Source organism: Lichenostomus cassidix, chromosome 1 (assembly GCF_008360975.1).
Source record: "Lichenostomus cassidix isolate B80296 chromosome 1, HeHo_3.0, whole genome shotgun sequence".
Classification (NCBI taxonomy): Eukaryota; Metazoa; Chordata; class Aves; order Passeriformes; family Meliphagidae; genus Lichenostomus; species Lichenostomus cassidix.
Genome location: NC_139479.1, coordinates 56,566,961 through 56,586,606, shown reverse-complemented (window position 1 = coordinate 56,586,606; position 19,646 = coordinate 56,566,961). Strand labels below are relative to the sequence as shown.

The 19,646-nt window shown below is 40.1% G+C and overlaps 1 protein-coding gene across 6 annotated transcripts in view; it reads left to right on the top strand.

The window, feature by feature from the left end:
* Positions 1-193: 193 nt before the first annotated feature.
* Positions 194-19,646, top strand: part of PCDH17 (protocadherin 17) — a 90,407-nt gene continuing 70,954 nt past the window's right edge. For 5 of the 6 annotated variants that reach the window (XM_085058846.1, XM_085058865.1, XM_085058856.1 and 2 more), the window contains exons 1-2: positions 194-750; positions 2,381-5,514. In XM_085058846.1, coding sequence (XP_084914972.1) covers positions 2,887-5,514 — 2,628 coding nt within the window. In that variant the 5' untranslated portion in view covers positions 194-750; positions 2,381-2,886. Of the gene's footprint in view, positions 751-2,016; positions 5,515-19,646 lie in introns of all 6 variants that reach the window. The other variant, XM_085058836.1, reaches the window with a different exon arrangement.

The window sequence follows — 19,646 nt, the reverse complement described above, 5'->3', positions numbered from 1 at the left end:
GGCCCCGCCCCCCGCCCGCCCGCCTCCTCCCATTGGCCGGGCCGCGCCGGGGCCGGTCGGCGCCGCCGCCGCCGATTGGCTGGCGGGGAATCCGTATCAATGTTTAAGCCGCGGCGTGAGGTGAATAGAGGCAGTCGGCGAGCGGCGCTGGGCGAGGGCGGCGCGGCGCGGCGGCCCCGCGAGTGCTGCAGTGAGGGAGGCGAGGCGGAGAGGAGAGGAGGGGGGGAGAGAGGGAGAGAGAGAGAGAGCGAGGCAGAGCGCGGCTCCAACTGTTGAATTTTCACTGAATTCTCCACTTACCTGCGGGCGGCTGGTGAAATGGATCTGGTTTATCGGGGATCGGCGTTCGCTCCGCGTGCTGCCTGGCTAAGACTGACGACCGTCTGTTTGCAAGGGGCCACCCATCAATGAGGCAGAGAAGAATATTTGTTTTTTCTTCTTTTGCATTTGAAAGCCTCCCTGCCACACGTTGCAGAATTAACTGTGTACTTTGGGTCCGGACTCAAATAAAGGAGAAAAAAACAGTGCAGAACTGAGACTCGGAGCTAGATCTGTGAGCTATGTATTGGAAACCTATGTTTTTATTGCTTTTTTTTTCTTTTAATGTGAAAGATCTCTGATTTATTTCACACATAACACTGAGGAAAGGTGGTTAAAAACACTCAGCAAAGCAGGAGACAGACGCGCCTCTGTTGCCAGTGAGTGGATAACAGCCTTGTTTTCCTGATCCTCAGTCTCCCGGAGAAAGAGGTATAGTAAAAGTGTAGCTGGATCCGACACCCCCACCTTTCTCCTTTTTTTTTTTTTTTTTTTCCTTCTTTCTTTCCTCCCTCCTCTCCAAAATATAAATCTGATTAATTTTTTTCCTGTCTATAGAGTGAGTCAGAGAAGCGTTAGGAAGAAGCTGCAACTAATGTCTGTGAAGGGAGGAACATGAGGCGATAGTGAATGTGATTTGTTCCGCTGGATCTGACTCATCCAAGCAGATTGAAACACCTGCATTTCTGGATTTGCCATTCATTATTTCAGGTTGTTAAAAGAACCTGAAATATAATTTTGCTACCCTTCCCCAGTCTTTACCTATACACCGTATCGCTAGGAAAGGTGTATATAGGAGAGGGGGAACGCATCTGGCGTTGCTGCCGCTCTTCTTCCCTGTACCAAGATGCTCAGAGAGACTGCTAAAGCTTTGAAAGGACTGCAAAAAATGCATCACACAGATCGCGGAACTGCATAGGTTTTAATATAAGCGAATTAGTCGATTAAAAGACCCCCCCCCTTTATTCATCGCCAGGATTGTTTTTCCTCCTCTTCTCCCCTCCCCTAAATGAAGAGGACTAGGCGGCAGTGTCATTGGAAGGAGACGCTGAATAGAAAGAAAAGAGAGGCACTTGATAGCGCAGCCCTGTGAATACAGAGACTGTTTCCCTTTTAGCGAGAGACTAAGAAAGAGTGTGTGTGTGTGTGTGTGTGTGTGGTGGCTTTTCTTTCTCCCCCCGCCCCCCCCACCCCCTCTCGTGCTCTCTCTTTTTTTTTTTTTTTCTTTTTTTTTTAATCTCTGCGTCCAGCCATGGGTTGCCTGTTGCTTTCCTCTCGGCTGGAGAGAAAAGCAAACTGGAATTAAACTGCATCGAGAAAAGTGCAGCTCCTCAGACACGCATACGCACACACGCATAGATACACGGAGAGAAAGGATGTGGTGGTGGCGGCGGCTACTGGCCTGTCTTAAAGAAACCCAAGTGTGCTGCTGATTGAGCACCGTCTGAGCTTTCTCTCAAAATATATATTTACTGCAAGTGATGAAGGTCAGCTGGTGGGTTTCTTAATTTTCTCACCCCAAAAAGAACGAGTGGGAGGCTGGTAGTAGAGGGAGAGAAAGAAAGCTACAAATCCGGACACTAGTTCTTGCTGGGGGGTGGTTTGGGTTTTGGTTTTTTTTTTGTTTTTTTTTTTAATGTGTTTTGTTTCCCCCTCTTGTCCTGCAATCCCCATTCCCTCTCCCCCTCTTTCGGGAAGGAAACAGTGACCCAGGGTGTACGAGACAGAGAGGGGGGAAATACCGACGGCAGCGAGATGCAGCTCTCCGCCGCAAGCAATGCAAGATTAGATCTCTAAATGCAGCAAAACACTCCCTGAAAACCAACAACCCCGCGGTGCAATCAGACATTTCACTGCCGCTCACTGCACACGGAGAGGGCTTCAACAAGCTAAGACTTTTTTTTTCCCTCTGTCTCTCTCCTACCCCTCCACTCCATCAATCGCATCACAAGCGATGAGTAGCAAATAAGCTTTTTTACCTCTGCTACAGACCTGTGACGACCCCTTTTCCTATGTATATATAAATATACATATTTAAAAAAATATTTTTGGTCATTTTTAGAAAAACAACCACTGCCGCCGATTTTTTTATTATTGTTATTATTTTTATTATTCTTTGTACATCTGCGGGGATTGAAGGATCGGGAACACGTCGCCTGCCCCGAGGAGAAGATCTTTTGCAAATTTTCTGGTTTTTGAAACCCTCCCACTGCCGAAGTTGGACAGACGAAGTAACTGTGAGGGGACTGCAAGCACGGCAAGCTCTTGTTGAAACGCTGCCGAAGCTGCTCCCTCCCCTCCCCCCGACCCTCCCGATTGCTCCCTCCCTCTGAGCTACATGGTCTATTTGCTGCCTCTCATCCTGTGTCTCTGCAGATGTTTTAGAGCAACAGGTTCAGGAACTTGAAATATAGGGGTGGGGAAAGAGAAGGAAAAAAAATCAAAACCAAGAGGGAAGGAAAAAAGAGCCGTCAGAGGAGGAAGAGCAACCCCAGCGCAGGAGGCAAAGAATACGGGGACAACCCTGGTCGCCACTGCTGTTCCTGCCGCCCCCACCCCTGCTCGGGGATGTACCTTTCCATTTGTTGCTTCTTCTTCTGCTGGGCTCCCGCCCTGTCGCTGAAGAATCTGAATTACTCGGTGCCGGAGGAGCAGGGAGCGGGCACGGTCATCGGGAACATCGGGCGCGATGCGCGGCTGGCGGCAGGCGCGGCGGGAGGCGGGATGCTGCCTGCGGAGCGTGGCATTCCTGGTGGCGGCCCCGGCGGCGGCCGCGGCCCCAAGTCCACCTTCCGCGTGCTGGAGAATTCAGCCCCGCACCTCCTGGACGTGGACGGGGAGAGCGGGCTGCTCTACACCAAGCAGCGCATTGACCGTGAGGCGCTGTGCCGGCGCAGCGCCAAGTGCCAGCTGTCCCTCGAGGTGTTCGCCAACGACCAGGAGATCTGCATGATCAAAGTGGAGATTCAGGACCTGAACGACAATGCACCATCATTTCCCTCTGACCAAGTGGACATGGACATCTCCGAAAATGCTGCACCAGGCACACGCTTTCCCCTCACCAGTGCCCACGACCCAGACGCTGGGGACAATGGTCTGCGCACCTACCTGCTCACTCGTGATGACTATGGCCTCTTCTCCCTCGATGTGAAGTCCCGTGGTGACGGCACAAAGTTTCCAGAGCTGGTCATCCAAAAGCCATTAGACCGTGAGGAGCAGAGTCACCACACCCTGGTGCTGACGGCACTGGACGGCGGTGACCCGCCACGCTCGGGCACGGTGCAGATCAATGTGCGCCTCATTGACTCCAATGACAACAGCCCCGTCTTCGAGGCGGCCTCCTACGTGGTAGAGCTGCCAGAGAACGCACCACTGGGCACAGCTGTCATCGACCTCAATGCCACTGATGCTGATGAGGGTACCAATGGAGAGGTGCTCTACTCCTTCAGTGGCTACGCACCTGAGCGCGTCCGTGACCTGTTCAGCATCGACCCACAGAGCGGCCTCATCCGTGTCAAGGGCAACCTGGACTATGAGGAGAGTGGCCTCATTGAGATTGATGTCCAAGCTCGGGACCTGGGGCCCAATCCCATCCCTGCTCACTGCAAGGTCACTGTCCGCCTCATCGACCGCAATGACAATGCTCCCACCATTGGCTTTGTCTCTGTTCGCCAGGGAGCTCTGAGTGAGGCTGCCCCACCAGGCACTGTCATTGCCCTGGTGCGGGTCACCGACCGTGACTCAGGCAAGAACGGGCAGCTCCAGTGTCGGGTGCTGGGCGGTGGCGGCGGGCCTGGTGCCGTTCCTTTCACCCTGGAGGAGAACTATGACAACTTCTACACTGTGGTCACTGACCGACCCCTGGACCGTGAGGCACAGGATGAGTACAATGTGACCATTGTGGCACGTGATGGGGGCAATCCCCCACTTAACTCCACCAAGTCATTTTCTGTCCGGATCCTTGATGAGAACGACAACCCACCCCGCTTTAGCAAGAATCTTTATGTGTTACAGGTGCCTGAGAACAACATCCCCGGAGAGTACCTGGGTTCAGTCTTGGCCCAGGACCCTGACCTGGGCCAAAATGGGACAGTGTCTTACTCCATACTGCCTGGGCATGTGGGAGATGTCTCCATCTACACTTATGTGTCTGTCAACCCCACAAATGGTGCTATCTATGCTCTGAGGAGCTTCAATTATGAGCAGACAAAACACTTTGAGTTCCGAGTGCTGGCCAAAGACTCGGGTTCACCCCACCGAGAGAGCAATGCCACAGTGCGCGTCACTGTGCTCGATGTCAACGATAACGCGCCACTCATCGTCCTGCCTGCCCTCATCAATGACACTGCTGAACTGCAGGTGCCACGCAATGCTGGGGTTGGCTACCCCGTGGGCACCGTCCGTGCCCTGGACAGTGACTTTGGGGAGAGTGGGCGCCTCACATATGAGATTGTGGAAGGCAACGAGGAGCACCTCTTTGAGATGGACCCCACTAGCGGTGAGATACGCACCTTGCACCCCTACTGGGAGGAGCTCAGCCCTGTGGCTGAACTGGTGGTAAAAGTCAGTGACCATGGCAAGCCCAGCCTCTCCGCAGTAGCTAAGCTCATAGTCAGGGCTTTGGCAGGGCCCTTGCCTGAGGCTGGCGAGCCGCAGGTGAATGGCGAGCAGCATCGGCGGCCACACTGGGACTTGTCGCTGCCGCTGATTGTGACACTGAGCACTGTCTCCATCATCTTGCTGGCTGCCATGATCACTATTGCTGTGAAGTGCAAGCGAGAGAACAAGGAGATCCGCACCTATAATTGTCGCATTGCCGAGTATAGCCACCCTCAGCTGGGAGGAGGGGGAGGCAGTGGCGGGGGAGGAGGAGGCAGTGGCAGTGGAGGGGGCAAGGGCAAGAAGAAGAAGATCAGCAAGAATGACATTATGCTGGTGCCCAGTGAGGGCGAGGACAGCCGGGGTCCCCTCAATGTCATGAACGTGGTGAGCAGCCCATCCCTGGCCACCTCACCCATGTACTTTGACTACCAGACCCGCCTGCCCCTCAGCTCTCCCAGGTCTGAGGTGATGTACCTGAAGCCCGCCTCCAACAACCTGACTGTACCCCAGGGACATGTGGGCTGCCACACCAGCTTCACAGGGCAAGGGACTAACGCCAGCGAGGCTCCCCCGAGCCGGATGTCCATAATTCAGGTAGGAGACTTTTAGAATACCCTGGACCTCACTTTAGACACTGGTTTAACTTTCCCTTTTGTCTGCAGTGAAATCTGCTGTCAGGCACCACTGAAGGGACCAACACAAGTCACTAAAGAGAGGTGGACTTAATGGAAGTGGAACCAGACCACAGCTGGTGGGTCTGGTTCTACTGTCACATTGATGTTTCCCGTGTGATTCAAAAGAAAATGCCCTCTTGAAACACATACAGAGTTACGGCAGTGCCGAAGACGTGCATGTTAGAGTGTGGGCAGGTGTTTAGTACATTTGAGGCACACTGGGGTATTTCCCAGAAGACAGAGGTGGGCACTTCCATAGGTTTCACTTGTTTGGTTTGGGGTGGAGAAGAGGGAGGACATTTCTAAAGTGGTCATGTCACCTGCAGTAACTAACAGGACAGGGAAGAAACTGCACACTGAGGACATCTATTGCAACAGTGTATTATAGCCCTCCAATCTTGTATATAAATATGAGCTATCTTTCCAAGACGTATGTGTTAATTTTTCTTTTAATTTCCTTCTTTAGAATATATATCCATAAATATATTTTTGACAGTATCATTGGGGCCCCATTGCCTCCTCCTCTCCCCATAAACAGCTAAACTTTCAGTGCTGAAAATTCTGCTTAGTCAAATAGAAAGAAAATGTATGTGGTGATTCCCTCCTGCTCCCAAATGTTAACAAAAGTCACATCCTGTCATAAACCAGCAAAACAACTAGTCAGATCTCCAGTAGCCTGAGTCAACATTGATGATTGCTTTATAGCGAAAGACTTACATATTCTATCTTCTACCAGAGCTCGTTTAGAAATTATAGCTGGGCTGCATTCTGCTGCCAGTTATATCCACACTGTCCTCTACTGACTTTTGTGAATGTGAGGAATGGCAGAATTTTGACCATTGGATATAGGGTACTAATCAAAGAATGACTTAATCTTTAGCAGGTAGTTTAAAGTCCAAACTCAGAAGATTTATTTCAGAGCAGTGAACTTGCAGAGTGAAGGTGAGGGCAGAAATTGGCTCCAGTTGATTTAATTTAAAGTATTACTTCATGATTAATGCAGCTTAATGCTCAAACACTACAGGTATGTTCCAAAGTGATTTTTAACGTTCGGATTGAAAGCAGGCTCTGGATAATGACTATTAAATATATTTGAAATGTCATATCTGTTTTATCCTGTGGTTCTCTTAATACGCTGTTCTGAATCATGGGGGAATGAGATGAGTGTATCAGAACTGACATAGACTCATTTTGTGTATGCAGCTAGTGGGAAAGAAGTTGCACTGTAGTCACTTGATGTACCTAAAGAAGATTCATAATACCTTGGAGTTAACATACCCTGTGATCTGTGAACACCAAATGTTCTAGTTGCCAGCTGTATCTAATACTTTAAGCTGAATAGAAATGGCCATTGATAATTGGCAGTTTAAAGAACCAAAATTCAAGTAACCAATGACCTGTAAATTGAACATTTATAACTGGAAAAAAAAAAAAAAAGAAAAAGAAAGAGTAAAAAAGGCTGCCTGTACAAGGTCACTGTGAACTAATCCTCAAGCGACTATTGAGTTGTGTCACAGAAACAATTTCATTTTATGCCTATCATGAGTTTGTGTTGCTATCAATTAGGTGAGTGGAGCAATACTTAAAATCTGAAATTGATTTTAACAAAAAGTGACACTTTAGGAAAGAGTTTAGGTTAGGGCACAACCAGAGATAATTTGATTTATTATTCATGCTTTAAAAAACAAATAACTTTCCATGACACTTGTTTAAATAATGTCAACTTTTTTTTACTGTAAAATGGAGTTGTCAGAAAGCTGAAAAAAAAGCCAACCACTCCAGATTTTTTCCTACTGACAAGTGTAATAGTTACTAAAAGACAGAAAATTATACTTTCCTACAACCATGTAATGTCTATATAAAGCAATTAATTAATGTATTGATGCTACTGAATAGTAAAGTTTCAATTGTAGTGTAAAATCCCTATGGAAAATATGATTCCTTCTTTTTTACAGTGTATACTGTATAAGATCAATCATGATTTTTTTTTCCTGAAATCTATATAAAGCTAAAAGTGGAATTTCCTCCCTTAAAAGAGTGTGTTGTGGTTTCTGTAAGAGTTCTTATTATGATAACTATGGAAAATGTTAACTGAAACTCCTCATAACACATACTGGTATTTATAATACTAGTTCTATTTCCCCTCAGTATTTACACAGAGTGTTTTGGATGTTTGGACGGTCCAGTCAGTAGATTAGAAAACACTCAGTTTTACCTAGTGAACCACCTGTTCAAGCGTACTTATTGATACTATATTTTGTAGTTTTATTGGCAAAACAGACACAGTATGAAACAGTATAGTTGGTTTCTGTTTAGAAAAGGCTCAGATTTAAAGTAGATAGAGGGGAAAATTGATCCTCTACACTGTACTTTTGCATTACTAAAAATACATTTTGTATTCTCCATCTCCACATCCCTGGAGTAAATTTTATATAAAATTTGCATTTAGATTGTAGGCACTACTTTATGTCTGGTCCTCTACTTCTGCCTCATGTAAAGTTTAAACTGCAGACTTAAGGAGAAATAGTAAAGGATCAGCCCTCTCTCTGGATCTACTATGTCCTTAATCAGTTCAAGAGATGTGTGTCTGCATATGTGAATTACACAGTTAGGAATCAAAGGTGTAGGCAGTGGGGAAAAAAAAAAAGAAACAGAACCCAGCTTCTTTATAATCTCTTTTATCTAGTCATTCCAGTTAAGCAGTTTTCTTCATTACCTCAGTAAGGGGAAGATAATTGTGTAAGGGTTCTCTAACAAATGTTCCCTTTTTAGTTTTTACAGATATATTATTGAAATATAATAATCTTATACTATGTAATTCATACAATGGGACTGCATTTCTTCACTCTCATTTTCTCAGCAACTGTTTAATGGCAGAATTCTCTGACAGGAACCTGTTATTAAAACTTTATATATATTTATATATGTGTGTGTATATATATATACATATACGCATACACGCATCTATGGAGATATATATACATGTTAAATATTATATTATTACTTAGTACATCCGATTGATTCTATAAATATTTAATAGCAAATAAATAATTTATTTCTCAGTAAGATACAAATTTTCTCACTCTTATTAGGAGTACATAATACATTTTTCCCTTTGCTTACTAGTAAGACCCAGTGAAGTCAAAGATCATTATGGTTCCCGTATTTCTCATGAGCAGTATTTTACTCTACAGATAGCCCAATTTACATCAACAAATACTTGTGCAGTAAAGTGTTACTTAGAGAATTTCTCATGAGCAGTATTTTACTCTACAGATAGCCCAATTTACATCAACAAATACTTGTGCAGTAAAGTGTTACTTAGAGACCACAGGTTTCAGCCTGATACAAAAGGACCAGCAATTGAATGAAATACTTCCTGATATGGGTAAGAGTGGTGTAATCTTGCCTCTCTTTAAGTGACTTCTGTTACACACTAATCACACAATTTGACAACTTGTGTGTTCACTCACTACTTTGTAGGATCTGCCTATCACGTGCTTGCCTGAGTTACTTCTATATGAATCAATGAGCTTCTTCAGTACCATAAAAATTAAATAATTTAAACATGCATACATATATGTATAAAATTTTGGATGGATAGACAAGGATGCTGTATACCCTCAGCTTTTATTGGTGCAAGAGACTTGCAAGTCTTAAAGCCTCTGAAAATTGACCATTTGTGATTTGAGGTGCACCTGAGATTGATGTGTATGAAAAAGTGTTTAGTAACATAAAGAGAAGGTACACATCTACATTTTAGCGTGTTTCATTGTTCTTAACTTCAGCAATCATTTTCTAAGCATACTTTAGAAACAGTGTTTTCAGACAAAGTCTGTTAAAAAGTCTGTTAAAAATATTTAAACATAGGGCAGGTGCTGTACAATTCTCATTGCCAGAGCAAAAATCCCATGTGACCTTTGAATCACTTAAGGTCCAAACTATTAATTTCTGTTGAGGAGAAGGAAAACAGGAGAAAATGGAAACTCAACATGGCTGAAAGGAGATTTCTGTTCACTTTAGACCTTAAAGACTGCTGGGCAAATTCTGTTCATCTCATTCTGGTGACCTACTCACCTGACTATAAGAAACAGAATCTTGCTTTGTTTTGAAGTACAGACATCAGAAAAAAAATGTAGATGTACATGTACAAACTACACATACGTGTATCTTTCCTACCAAAATTCTGAGTTAGTCAGTTTGCCTTTTCCTGTATGAAGATGTCACAACTTCTTCTTGCAGGTTTCCAATACGTAAAAGTGGATGGATAAAGGAAAACAAATCGTTTCTTTACACAAGTAGGTTCTGGAAATAGGTTCCTCAAAGCGACATAATAATAGTGTAGAAAACTATCTACAATATGCAGCTAATGTTGATCGTCCTAGAGATTATTTTTTGCTACATTTGTGGTGCTACCTGGAGAGTTTTGTAAATATATCAGGAATAAGGTGGGTGTGAATAAAGAAAGTGGTGGTCACAGCTTTTGTTAAGCATCAGCTGAAAATGAATGACTGTGCTAAAAGAAGCTCTCAAGCTGGGAATTGTTGTATCTGCTGTACCAGGCACTCCTACAGCATTTTAAGATAAAGTACACATCACTCTTAATACTTCAGACATCTGATGTTTATGATGTGTCGATAGATTAATGTCAAGTCCCAGTGCAGCTTCATCACCAGGTGTCCAGTAGTACCTAAGAAGATAGAGTCTTCAAGGGAAAGAAAAAAACATGAACCACATTAGTGCTGCTCTATCTTTAAATATGCTATTACGTACTTTGAGAAACTTCTGCTCAGAAATTTCAAGATTGCAAAAAGAAATCTGTGGCTGCTGCAAATAAGGAGAAGCGGCTTTTCATCACAGAAGTTGCACTGATCTTCAGTGATTTAAATTCCTGTCTGAAAACAGAGGTATAAATATTTTATTTCTTAAATCTTCTACTTTAAATGAGGAATATTATTCTCTCTTCTCACTAGAACTAGTACAAGGTAACATTTTGCATCAAGAAGATACTAGATCTGTTTTAAACATTTGCAAGTTTGCAGGTTTGTACTCTATATATTCAAGAGATTCACAGCTGCATATTCTAGGGCTGTATCTAAGGGCACTAAATTGTGAGATGAAAGTTTTGAACTACCTGCCTAGGTTTCATTATGGTAGCTTTAACAGTGTTTTACAGTGACAGATGTCTTGCAAAATGACCCCTTTGAATACTTGCATTGTGTAAATACAGTCTGCAGTTTTGTGTACAGTCTGGTTTTGTGTTATGTTGTTCTGCAGCTTTAATTTTATTCATTGGATGAAGTCCATTCCAAAGTTGGCTATGTAAGAATTTCAGGAAAAAACTTTCTAAGCTTCCATGAAGCTTTATTTATTTTTTTGTCAAGATTTACTGTATAGCACAGTGACACAAAACACATACATTTTAGGACCAGATCTGGCAACACACCACTCACTGTGGCACTGGCTGCTGAAATAGATGAAGCAGAACTGAGCTCCTTTTTTGTGTTACATCTGTTCTGATCTTGATCTTGCGTTCCTTGCTGGTATTATTTATAGCACTATTATTTCAAAAGGATCATTCTTGATATATAGGTCCATATGAAATCTAAAGAACCTTTCAAGATGAAGTGCTGTAATAAAGAACATTAAAAATAATAGAGAAAAAAACAATTTAAAAGTCTAAAGTGGAATATAGATATAAGAAAAAGAAAATGGTGTTTCCAGGACAGAAATTCTTGTTAACAAAAAATTAAGAATAGTAATATCTCTGTAGAACATGCTGTTTTATAAAATAAAAGACATTAAGCAAGTTATGCAAGATTGACTGTCACAGCTCTCAACTGCTCTTAAAGTTGTCTGAGCTTTCTACAGCTGTGTGTTTACTGTCACTACCTGAACTTAGATGGGAAGATCCCTACAAATTTATGATTACCAGTGCAATTTCAACAACTGATCAATCCTTTGAAGAGTTATCTTTCAACAACATATTTTGTCAGGTTTCTGTTCTCCCTACCCATGTTGATGGAAAGGCCTGTTCTTACTCATAATTCAGTCAATAGCACAATTTTGACTTTACAAATTATTTTAGTGGTTCATGAATGAATTGTGACTAATTGCTCTATGGAGTGCAGCTAAGAATAGTATGATTGGGCCCTTCATTTTGAGATTTGAGGGTTTTGTGATATTTTTTCTTACAGCATCTTTACAATCAAGGAGACTGGAATTTAGATGTTTTTGTAACTGTGATGTGAATTGTAGCACAGAATCATAGAATGGTTTGGGTTGGGAAATACCTTCAAGATGATCAAATCCAATGGCAAACCAAGCATAATCATGTGTTCAGCTGAAAAGAAATCAAATAGTCCATTGAACATAATGCTGAAAATATGTTTCCACGTTTTCATATATTTTTGAAACCATGCACAATACAGCCTTATTGTTAAAATTCAGCAAATGTTGTTATATGGAAAATTTATCAACAGGTATGTGTAAAATATTCACAAATATTACGTGGTATTAAGAAAGCATAGATACAATCTTTGTTCTCTGATAAGACAAAAGTGTCATTAAATAATTCCTTCAAAGTCACAACATCTGCATGTAAACCAGTTCAAATTTTCTTTAAAAAAAAGAGAAAAGAAAAATTTTTGTTTCTTTGTTTGTTTTTTCCCAGCATTTTCTCTTCTTCTTCACTACATTCCTCCCCAGGAAACATTAACATTCCAGCTAATATTTACATGTATGTTTCTAAATAACATGCTTAATTTTTCTTTCTTTTGTTGTTTCTACAAAAGTTAGCAATATCTCGTTAAATTAGTTTTAGGTTTCACCAGGCAAAGCACTCATTCTACATAAAAAAAGTAGATGTGTACGGGTTGGTTTTTTTTGTGTGTTTTTATTTTTGTTTGTTTGGTTTTTTTTTCTGAAGAAAACATGCGTTGCATGGAAGAGATCTTGAGATGCTTTTTCAAGCCTGAGGAGTAGTTACATGTATGAAGAAAAGACATTTTGACACTAGTATTGGTATTTTCCAACAGGTAGAAAAATCCAGTGATGAGGACTTGAAAATGATTTGTTTAACGGAGCAGAAACACAGCTCTGTTTTTACCTTTAAAATATAGAAGCAATCCTTTGATGCCAAAAGGTCAGTGTAGAGCAGTTGGGACAAATTTTTTCAGCAGATAGCCTGAGAGCTTTATGCTTTCAATTGTATGGCTACTTCAGCTGTAAGAGAAGTGGTAAAATTAATGCTAAAGGGTTCAAAAATACAGAAAACAAGTAAAACTCTCAGGGGATTGCAGGCTCTTGCCTTAATAGAAAAAAGAGGAAAAAGAAGAGAAATAGAAAAAGGTACTAGGGATACAGTGGCAAAATGATTGGGGAAAAAAGTTCCTTGAGTATAAGTGTTTTATTTGTTATGTTTTTAAGGGGGGATCAAGGATATTAACTAGTTGCTGCTTTTGTTGATGAGATGAAACAGAGTAATGTGCAGCCTGCCATAAGTCTTAGCCAGGGTGCATTCTAAGCCCTGCTAATATATTTGGCATAGTGCAACCTTTGTTTTTCAGTCTGCTACAGACTTTTTTTTTTAAAACAGAAGAAGATTCTGGATTAATTACTGTAAATCCTATGATAAAGAAGAAAAGTAAATTGTTAAGCATTTTAGATAAAATAGTAAGTACTACATTCAAGAACAAGCAAATTCTTACAAATGTCCCTGTTAATTAGGATATTAGACAGTGTTTTAAATAACCTTCTTGAGCAGTCATATATTTTCTAGCTACATCCCAAAGGCTGCTAATACCTTTCCTCCTTAACAAGGTAATGCAAGAACCATCACTTTCTCCTACTGGTTTGCTTCCACTAGGCAGTGGTATTACCTCTACAGAAAGGAAAGCAAATCAATTCATCCACTTGCTTGACATGAGAAGAAATCTCTTTTTTTTCTGTCCTCAAAACTGAGGAGTCCCTCTGCATATAAAGATAAAACTGCATAGTTTCAGCCAATTATTAGCATTATTTGTACAGAGGAACAGCATAAAGAACAATTCATATCTCACTTTGGTGCAGTGAGGATATATCTCCTTTTTCAAACCTCAAGACAATCAGTCCCATACTGGTTTATTTTCAATTTAATAAGCTATAAGCAATCTAGGCATGTTAAATCCTTCAAATTAAGATATTTGATTTCAGCCTTGGACCTTTCTACTGGTCTTGTGGCACATGTACCAGATCAGAGGTTCTCAGGTTCATAAAATACTTTAACCCGTAACAGAAAAGTTCCTAATCTCATCCTGCTCCCTGCTGGGTGTCTTTGTGTTGCGTCTCCATGGAATGCCAAAGGAGAACTCCAAAGGGGAAGAGAAAAGGCTTGTCATGAGATACAAATGCATAATTTCAGCTGTGTGGGTGGGTCCTCTAATGGATGCATTCATTGTAGGTTCTCGCAGTGATAGTCATGCAGAGTTAGTTTCAGAGAGAGGTTCAGACTGACTGCTGATGTATGTGTGATGTGCGCGTATTGCCTGTGCGGGTTCTAGTGACACTGTGAGTACTTGTGTTTCCAGTCCTCGCCCTGGAACACTTCCAGGCACTTTTATTGTATTGAAATGGCTCTTACAGTTCATTGAGCATCCAGCATAACACTGTTGAATATGATTGGTGCGTGTGCATATATTTATTAGAAAAAAAAATGAGGCAGTTAAACTGCATAATTATGGGAAAACGAATCATAACAACAAAAGACTATTTAAGTTAACAAGCTTTGTGATCAAAGAATAAATACAGGTTAGATAAATGAGACTCTAGATGTAAGTAATCTACATAAATAAGCTTTGGTCTGATTAGAGGATAGGAATATATTAAAATAATCTAAAGGTATTTAAAAAGTATTTTACTTTAGTACTTTTATAATTTCCAGTTTAATTTCATCATATTTAAGCATTTCCACTCTACAAAAACAGCTAAGTGATAAACTACTTTTACGTGCTCCTATTTTTTGATTAACAATGTTTACAGTGCAAAAAAAAACTTAAGTAAAGAAAAATAGCATCATAAGTTTTCATTCTGGTTTGAATGTGTTGTGTGTCAAAAACATAAAGCATTTTTTAATGTCTTAATTTTAAATTTTTTTATGTGGCAATGTTTTTTGATTGATTTTTAATTAAAGAAAAACATTAAAGGGAACATTTAAAGGACAATTTCTTGTTTACTGTCTTTATCAGCAGAGAGCAGCCTTTGTAGTGTTTGAAAGCTAGTGCATTAAAAATCAATTTCAAGTCTTCAAAGCTGTAAACTCTTGCTTGCTTTGTAGATATATACTGTTTTTAAAATCATTGGAAGCACAGTTGACAATTGAATTAAAACAAAAGGTAAATAATGGTTTCATGAACATTTGAAGGATTTTAATGTATTTTTAATAATAGCTACAGGAATTTTTTACAGCAACAGACATGTGAATCACAATTTGTAGCTGTTAAATGCATAATTTGTTCCTAAAGACAGTTTTTTTGCGCTCTTTTATTAAGAGAATTTTGTTTTAAACTTCTCTTGGTGTTATTCTGTTGTTTTTACTGAATACCATGATTCAAACACAGAATATGTCAGTCAGTTTCTTTACTTACTATATTTCTGTCTCGCTCTTTGCTGATTGCTAAGCAACCACTTTTGATTGTTTAGCTACAACTCAGTTAAAAAAAAAACGGGTAAGCTGAAGTGGGCTAAGCAAATGTTCATTAATTCTTAATGAAAATATTTAAATTCTATAAAATTTTAAAAGTAACAAAGAAAAGAGCATTGTTTTAACCATGTACCTCAGATTCAGCACTTGAATGACTAGCAGCAGAGTCAAAAATGCTCCTTTTGTGCAAATCTAGAAAAAAAGCATATCCTTAGTCAGTGTATAAATAATTTTGAGGCATGTGGAAATATACATATATATGTGTAATTAAATTAAAATTATTTCTTTCAGGGTAGGATTCTTGAACCATTTAATCAGTGATCATTTTAATTTAGGCCAATAGAACCATTGAATTAAATAGATGATTTACAGGGGTGGGGTTGCTGATGTGCATAAGCATGTGCAGAATTCAGCCCAGAATCTGTTACTCTGTGTTACCTGAACTGCTCCTGTTGCTTCTCTCCTTTGCTTTAAGAACCCTGCAAAGCTGTAAAAGCTGTTCATTTCACTTAGCCTCCAACTACATTTTCTCATATTCTGTTGAGATAGTCCTGATGTCTTGCTTTTTCACATAGACTTGAGTAATTTGATATGCAGATTTGAAGATCATAAAAACAATCCTGCTTTGATGATAGTGAGCTAGATTATCCAGACACAGCTGTAAAGTACCAAGTGTGCTCTTTTGTGATCTCTTCATCATTTCAGTGGATCAAATGACAATAAGAATGTAGTGGAATTTTGAGTGCTTGGGAAATAATGAAATTAAAAGGCTTTTTAAAGTGACAACCATGAAGCCTTAGAAACTATTTAGATTTCTAGGCTATAGGCCAGATAATATAACTGTGTGTAAGAGTGCATATGTGGATATACACAGAAAAGAGTGCAGCATGGAATCAAAAGAGCCATCTAGATGGATAAAAGGCATTATTAATGAGCCATGTGCATCTAATCTTTTTTATATTGTGTATGATCTGTACAGAGCTGTGTACCAGTGTTTTGGAAGATGCTGCCAACCTGCACCTTTTGCTGCTAACTAGAAAGCATCAAGTTTAAAGACAAATGATGTTGTCATTTTTTCCCTGAGGCAAGAGTATAGGTAAGGAAGGACCTCATTTTCCACTTCATGATGGAATCCTGCTATCAAACTTCAGGATTGAGAGTGATGATTGAAAGGAGGTGTAAGTCATGCAACATGTGAAGAGAAACAGCACTTAACTGATTCCGTGGACTGCGTTATTAAAAAGCGCATGATAATTTGCATCTCGTAGCTCCAAGGCAAGAAATATATCAGTCAGCGCTGTAGCTGTTGGGTAAAAAGGAGGTGAAAACAAGATGTTTTGTGTTATCTCTTTCAATATCCAGTGTTCATTTTTCAAAATCTGTACATGTATTTTGTGTATTTAACCCACATGTAACTTCTTTTCAGGTCTAACAGACTGTAGTGTTGCAAGGGGCAGAAGCAGCTGTATTAATTAATTTTATTATTTATTCATTGGCCACCATGTACATGATCTTTCCCAAAAGTGTACCTCTCATTGCAACAATGTGATGGTAACAAAATAATAATTCCTTCAAGTATGAAATAACTCATTTTAAGTGCTTTCCTGGGCTCATTTATTTCAAACAGACTTCCAGAATTTTGAAGAAAATATTAATTTCAGTTAATTTAAAATATATGTAGACCACACATAGTCTTTTCTTCATCCTCTGATACCAGCAAAGGAAACTTAGGAATGAGTATCTGGATTTCCAGATTTTGACCTACTTGTAAAGCAAGAGGAAGCTGTTCCTGTAAAAGAAATGTAAGCTTCAGGAATTTTGGTTGGCAATGGCAAAGACATTTAGATAAACTACTTGCAGTCATACTGGTCTTGCTTATACCTGTGAATGAAGAAATAGGTACACATGTTGAATAGCCATGGGAGGAGAAGACTTTTTTAAGGGAAAGTTTTTGTTCTGATTTAAGTTTTGGGTTTTCTATACTGTTTTATAATAAAGACAATTACACAGTAATTTGGGTTAGAATGCATGCCCAGTTCCCCATCTCAAAACCCAATTTGTTACTACCTGTGGCTATTTCTATTAAAAAAGAAATATAATTACTATGAGTCTCAGCAGTCTAAGAGTAAATTTTTGCAATTACGATACTTCCCTTGGGCAGATATATGAAAATGGCAGATTAATTCCTGCCAGTCTATTCCTTGCACATTCTTAAGGTTACTGGTATCTTGGACTATGATTATATTCGTGCTGTTTATTATCCTGTGGTTAAGGTTAAAGCAGCAATGCTACTATAAACCTTTAGGAATAGGATGCTATACCACTGCCTTGTGAGTCTCCATGCTGAAGTGTGATGCACAGCATCCTAGTAGCATGATACTAATTCTATTTTCATGGAAAATCAATGAGTTTGCTGTTGATCTTAACATATTTTAGAAGGGTATTTTGTATTTTATTGCTTTATGCCTCAAAAGATTTAAATAAAAACACCAAACAGCCCCAGGAATAATAATTGTTAGGAACTTATCAGGACATTTATAAAGCTGCATGTGAACTGAAAAATATGGTAGTTCCTTAGTATTTAATCGTTTTTGTTTTATTCTCAATAGCACAATGCCATGAAACACCAGTAAACTAAGATGGCCCTGAAATTATGTAAATTAACAAATTCCCATGAAAACAATTCATCTTCTAATGGGTTTTTCTACCTGAAAACAAGTTTTGAGGACATATGAGCAAAAGCATTGCATGCGAAGGCTGTGCTTGTGGAGATCACTCTCTGCAGCTAAGCACCTAACTCCATGTTGAACTCCAGTGAAGTTGGAAGATGTTGTGGCTTCCTGTGGGCTCATGATCCACCTGCAGGGAGCAGCATTAGTCTGTGTTACATATGATCTGTTTCACTATTCAGGAGGAGGAGTATGAACAATCCTAAGGGTTTTTTTTTTCCCTTTTTGCATGATCTTTTGTTTGCAATTTCTTGAACTGCACCTGCAGTGTTTTCATTTCTTTTCCCACTTTGAAAGAGGCTTCCACATGCATACACTTTTGAATGTCAACTTGGGAACTTCCATGATATGGACATTATTTAGAGAAGGTTTCATTAACTATTTTCTTTCAGAGGTCATAAATAAACTTTAAAAAAGTAAAATATATATGCATCTTTCAGTTGATGTCCAACGCACTCCACTTTAAAAAATAAGTGCTCACATGCTGTATGAGCATTCTGCTAATTAGATAGAGAGGAAATCCATAATTTAATCCCTGTGTTCTAACAAACGCCTTGGTCAAATATTAGCATTCATGTTCAGTCACACTATGCCTGGTGAAACTTGCAGCAATGTCCTAGATATTGACAAACTAACACTGCTTTGGAGCAGAAAGATGACTTTATCTAATCCTAGAATCTTTGCAGAGATCTATCTTATGTGGATCTTCTTAATTTTACAGCAATATCTGATTTCAGAGTCTTGACATGGCAAGGGAAGACTCTCATGTAATGAGAAGGGCAGTCCAGAACATTTTTTCCCAGTCTTTTGAGAGTTTACAGCTCAAAGTCAGCCTTTAAATACCTATGGAGTTAGTGGTTACCTGGGGCAATCCTTATCTAAGTGGGTGTTGTGTCCTAGATGAGGTGATCCTATCAAGAAGGATTGCTATTTTTTGTTTTGCTTGTTCTGAATCAATTTAATACAGAGTCCTATCAGAAGACATTGCAGTTGGTTAACATTTAAGTGAGACAGTTGTGAATGCATACACAGCCCTATATCAGAAAAGTTTTATTTTTTCTGTCTAAGTGTACTTGACCACTGCTACTATACTCAGGGTGTAATGGTGTATTCGATCAAACTTTCCATTTCATGAGGTAACTCATCATAGACACATGACTGTTATGGCTTTGAAATATATTTAGGGACAGAACCTCTTGGTAAATTTGTGCAAGCTTAAATTATTTATCTTATGTCACAAATAATACATCAAGTCATCACCATTTTACAGCTGAAAATCTCCTTGCATGGCCATGTGAGTCTGTAAAGCTTGGTGATCTACTATTCTGTCATAAATCCAGCCATTTTTTTGGAAGCATATTTAGGGGTGTGACTTTTCCTAGTGCTTAGAGGAAATAATTATGCAAAGGTATTTCTGTGAAAGTAGGGCTTTGCATCCTGTCACAAAATGTTTATTGAATATCTTCATGGGTTTTTTTAACAAAAAGTTGAAATAAAGAGTTGCATGACCTAAATAGGAAATTAGACAGAAAGTAATAATGTAAGTTTTAACATCTGTGATTTTCTTCTGACTTCCTAGGGAATTTAAGGGAATCATTGCTTTTCTGGTTCAGGGTTTTAGAAAGAGAAAGGGGATAAGGTGGT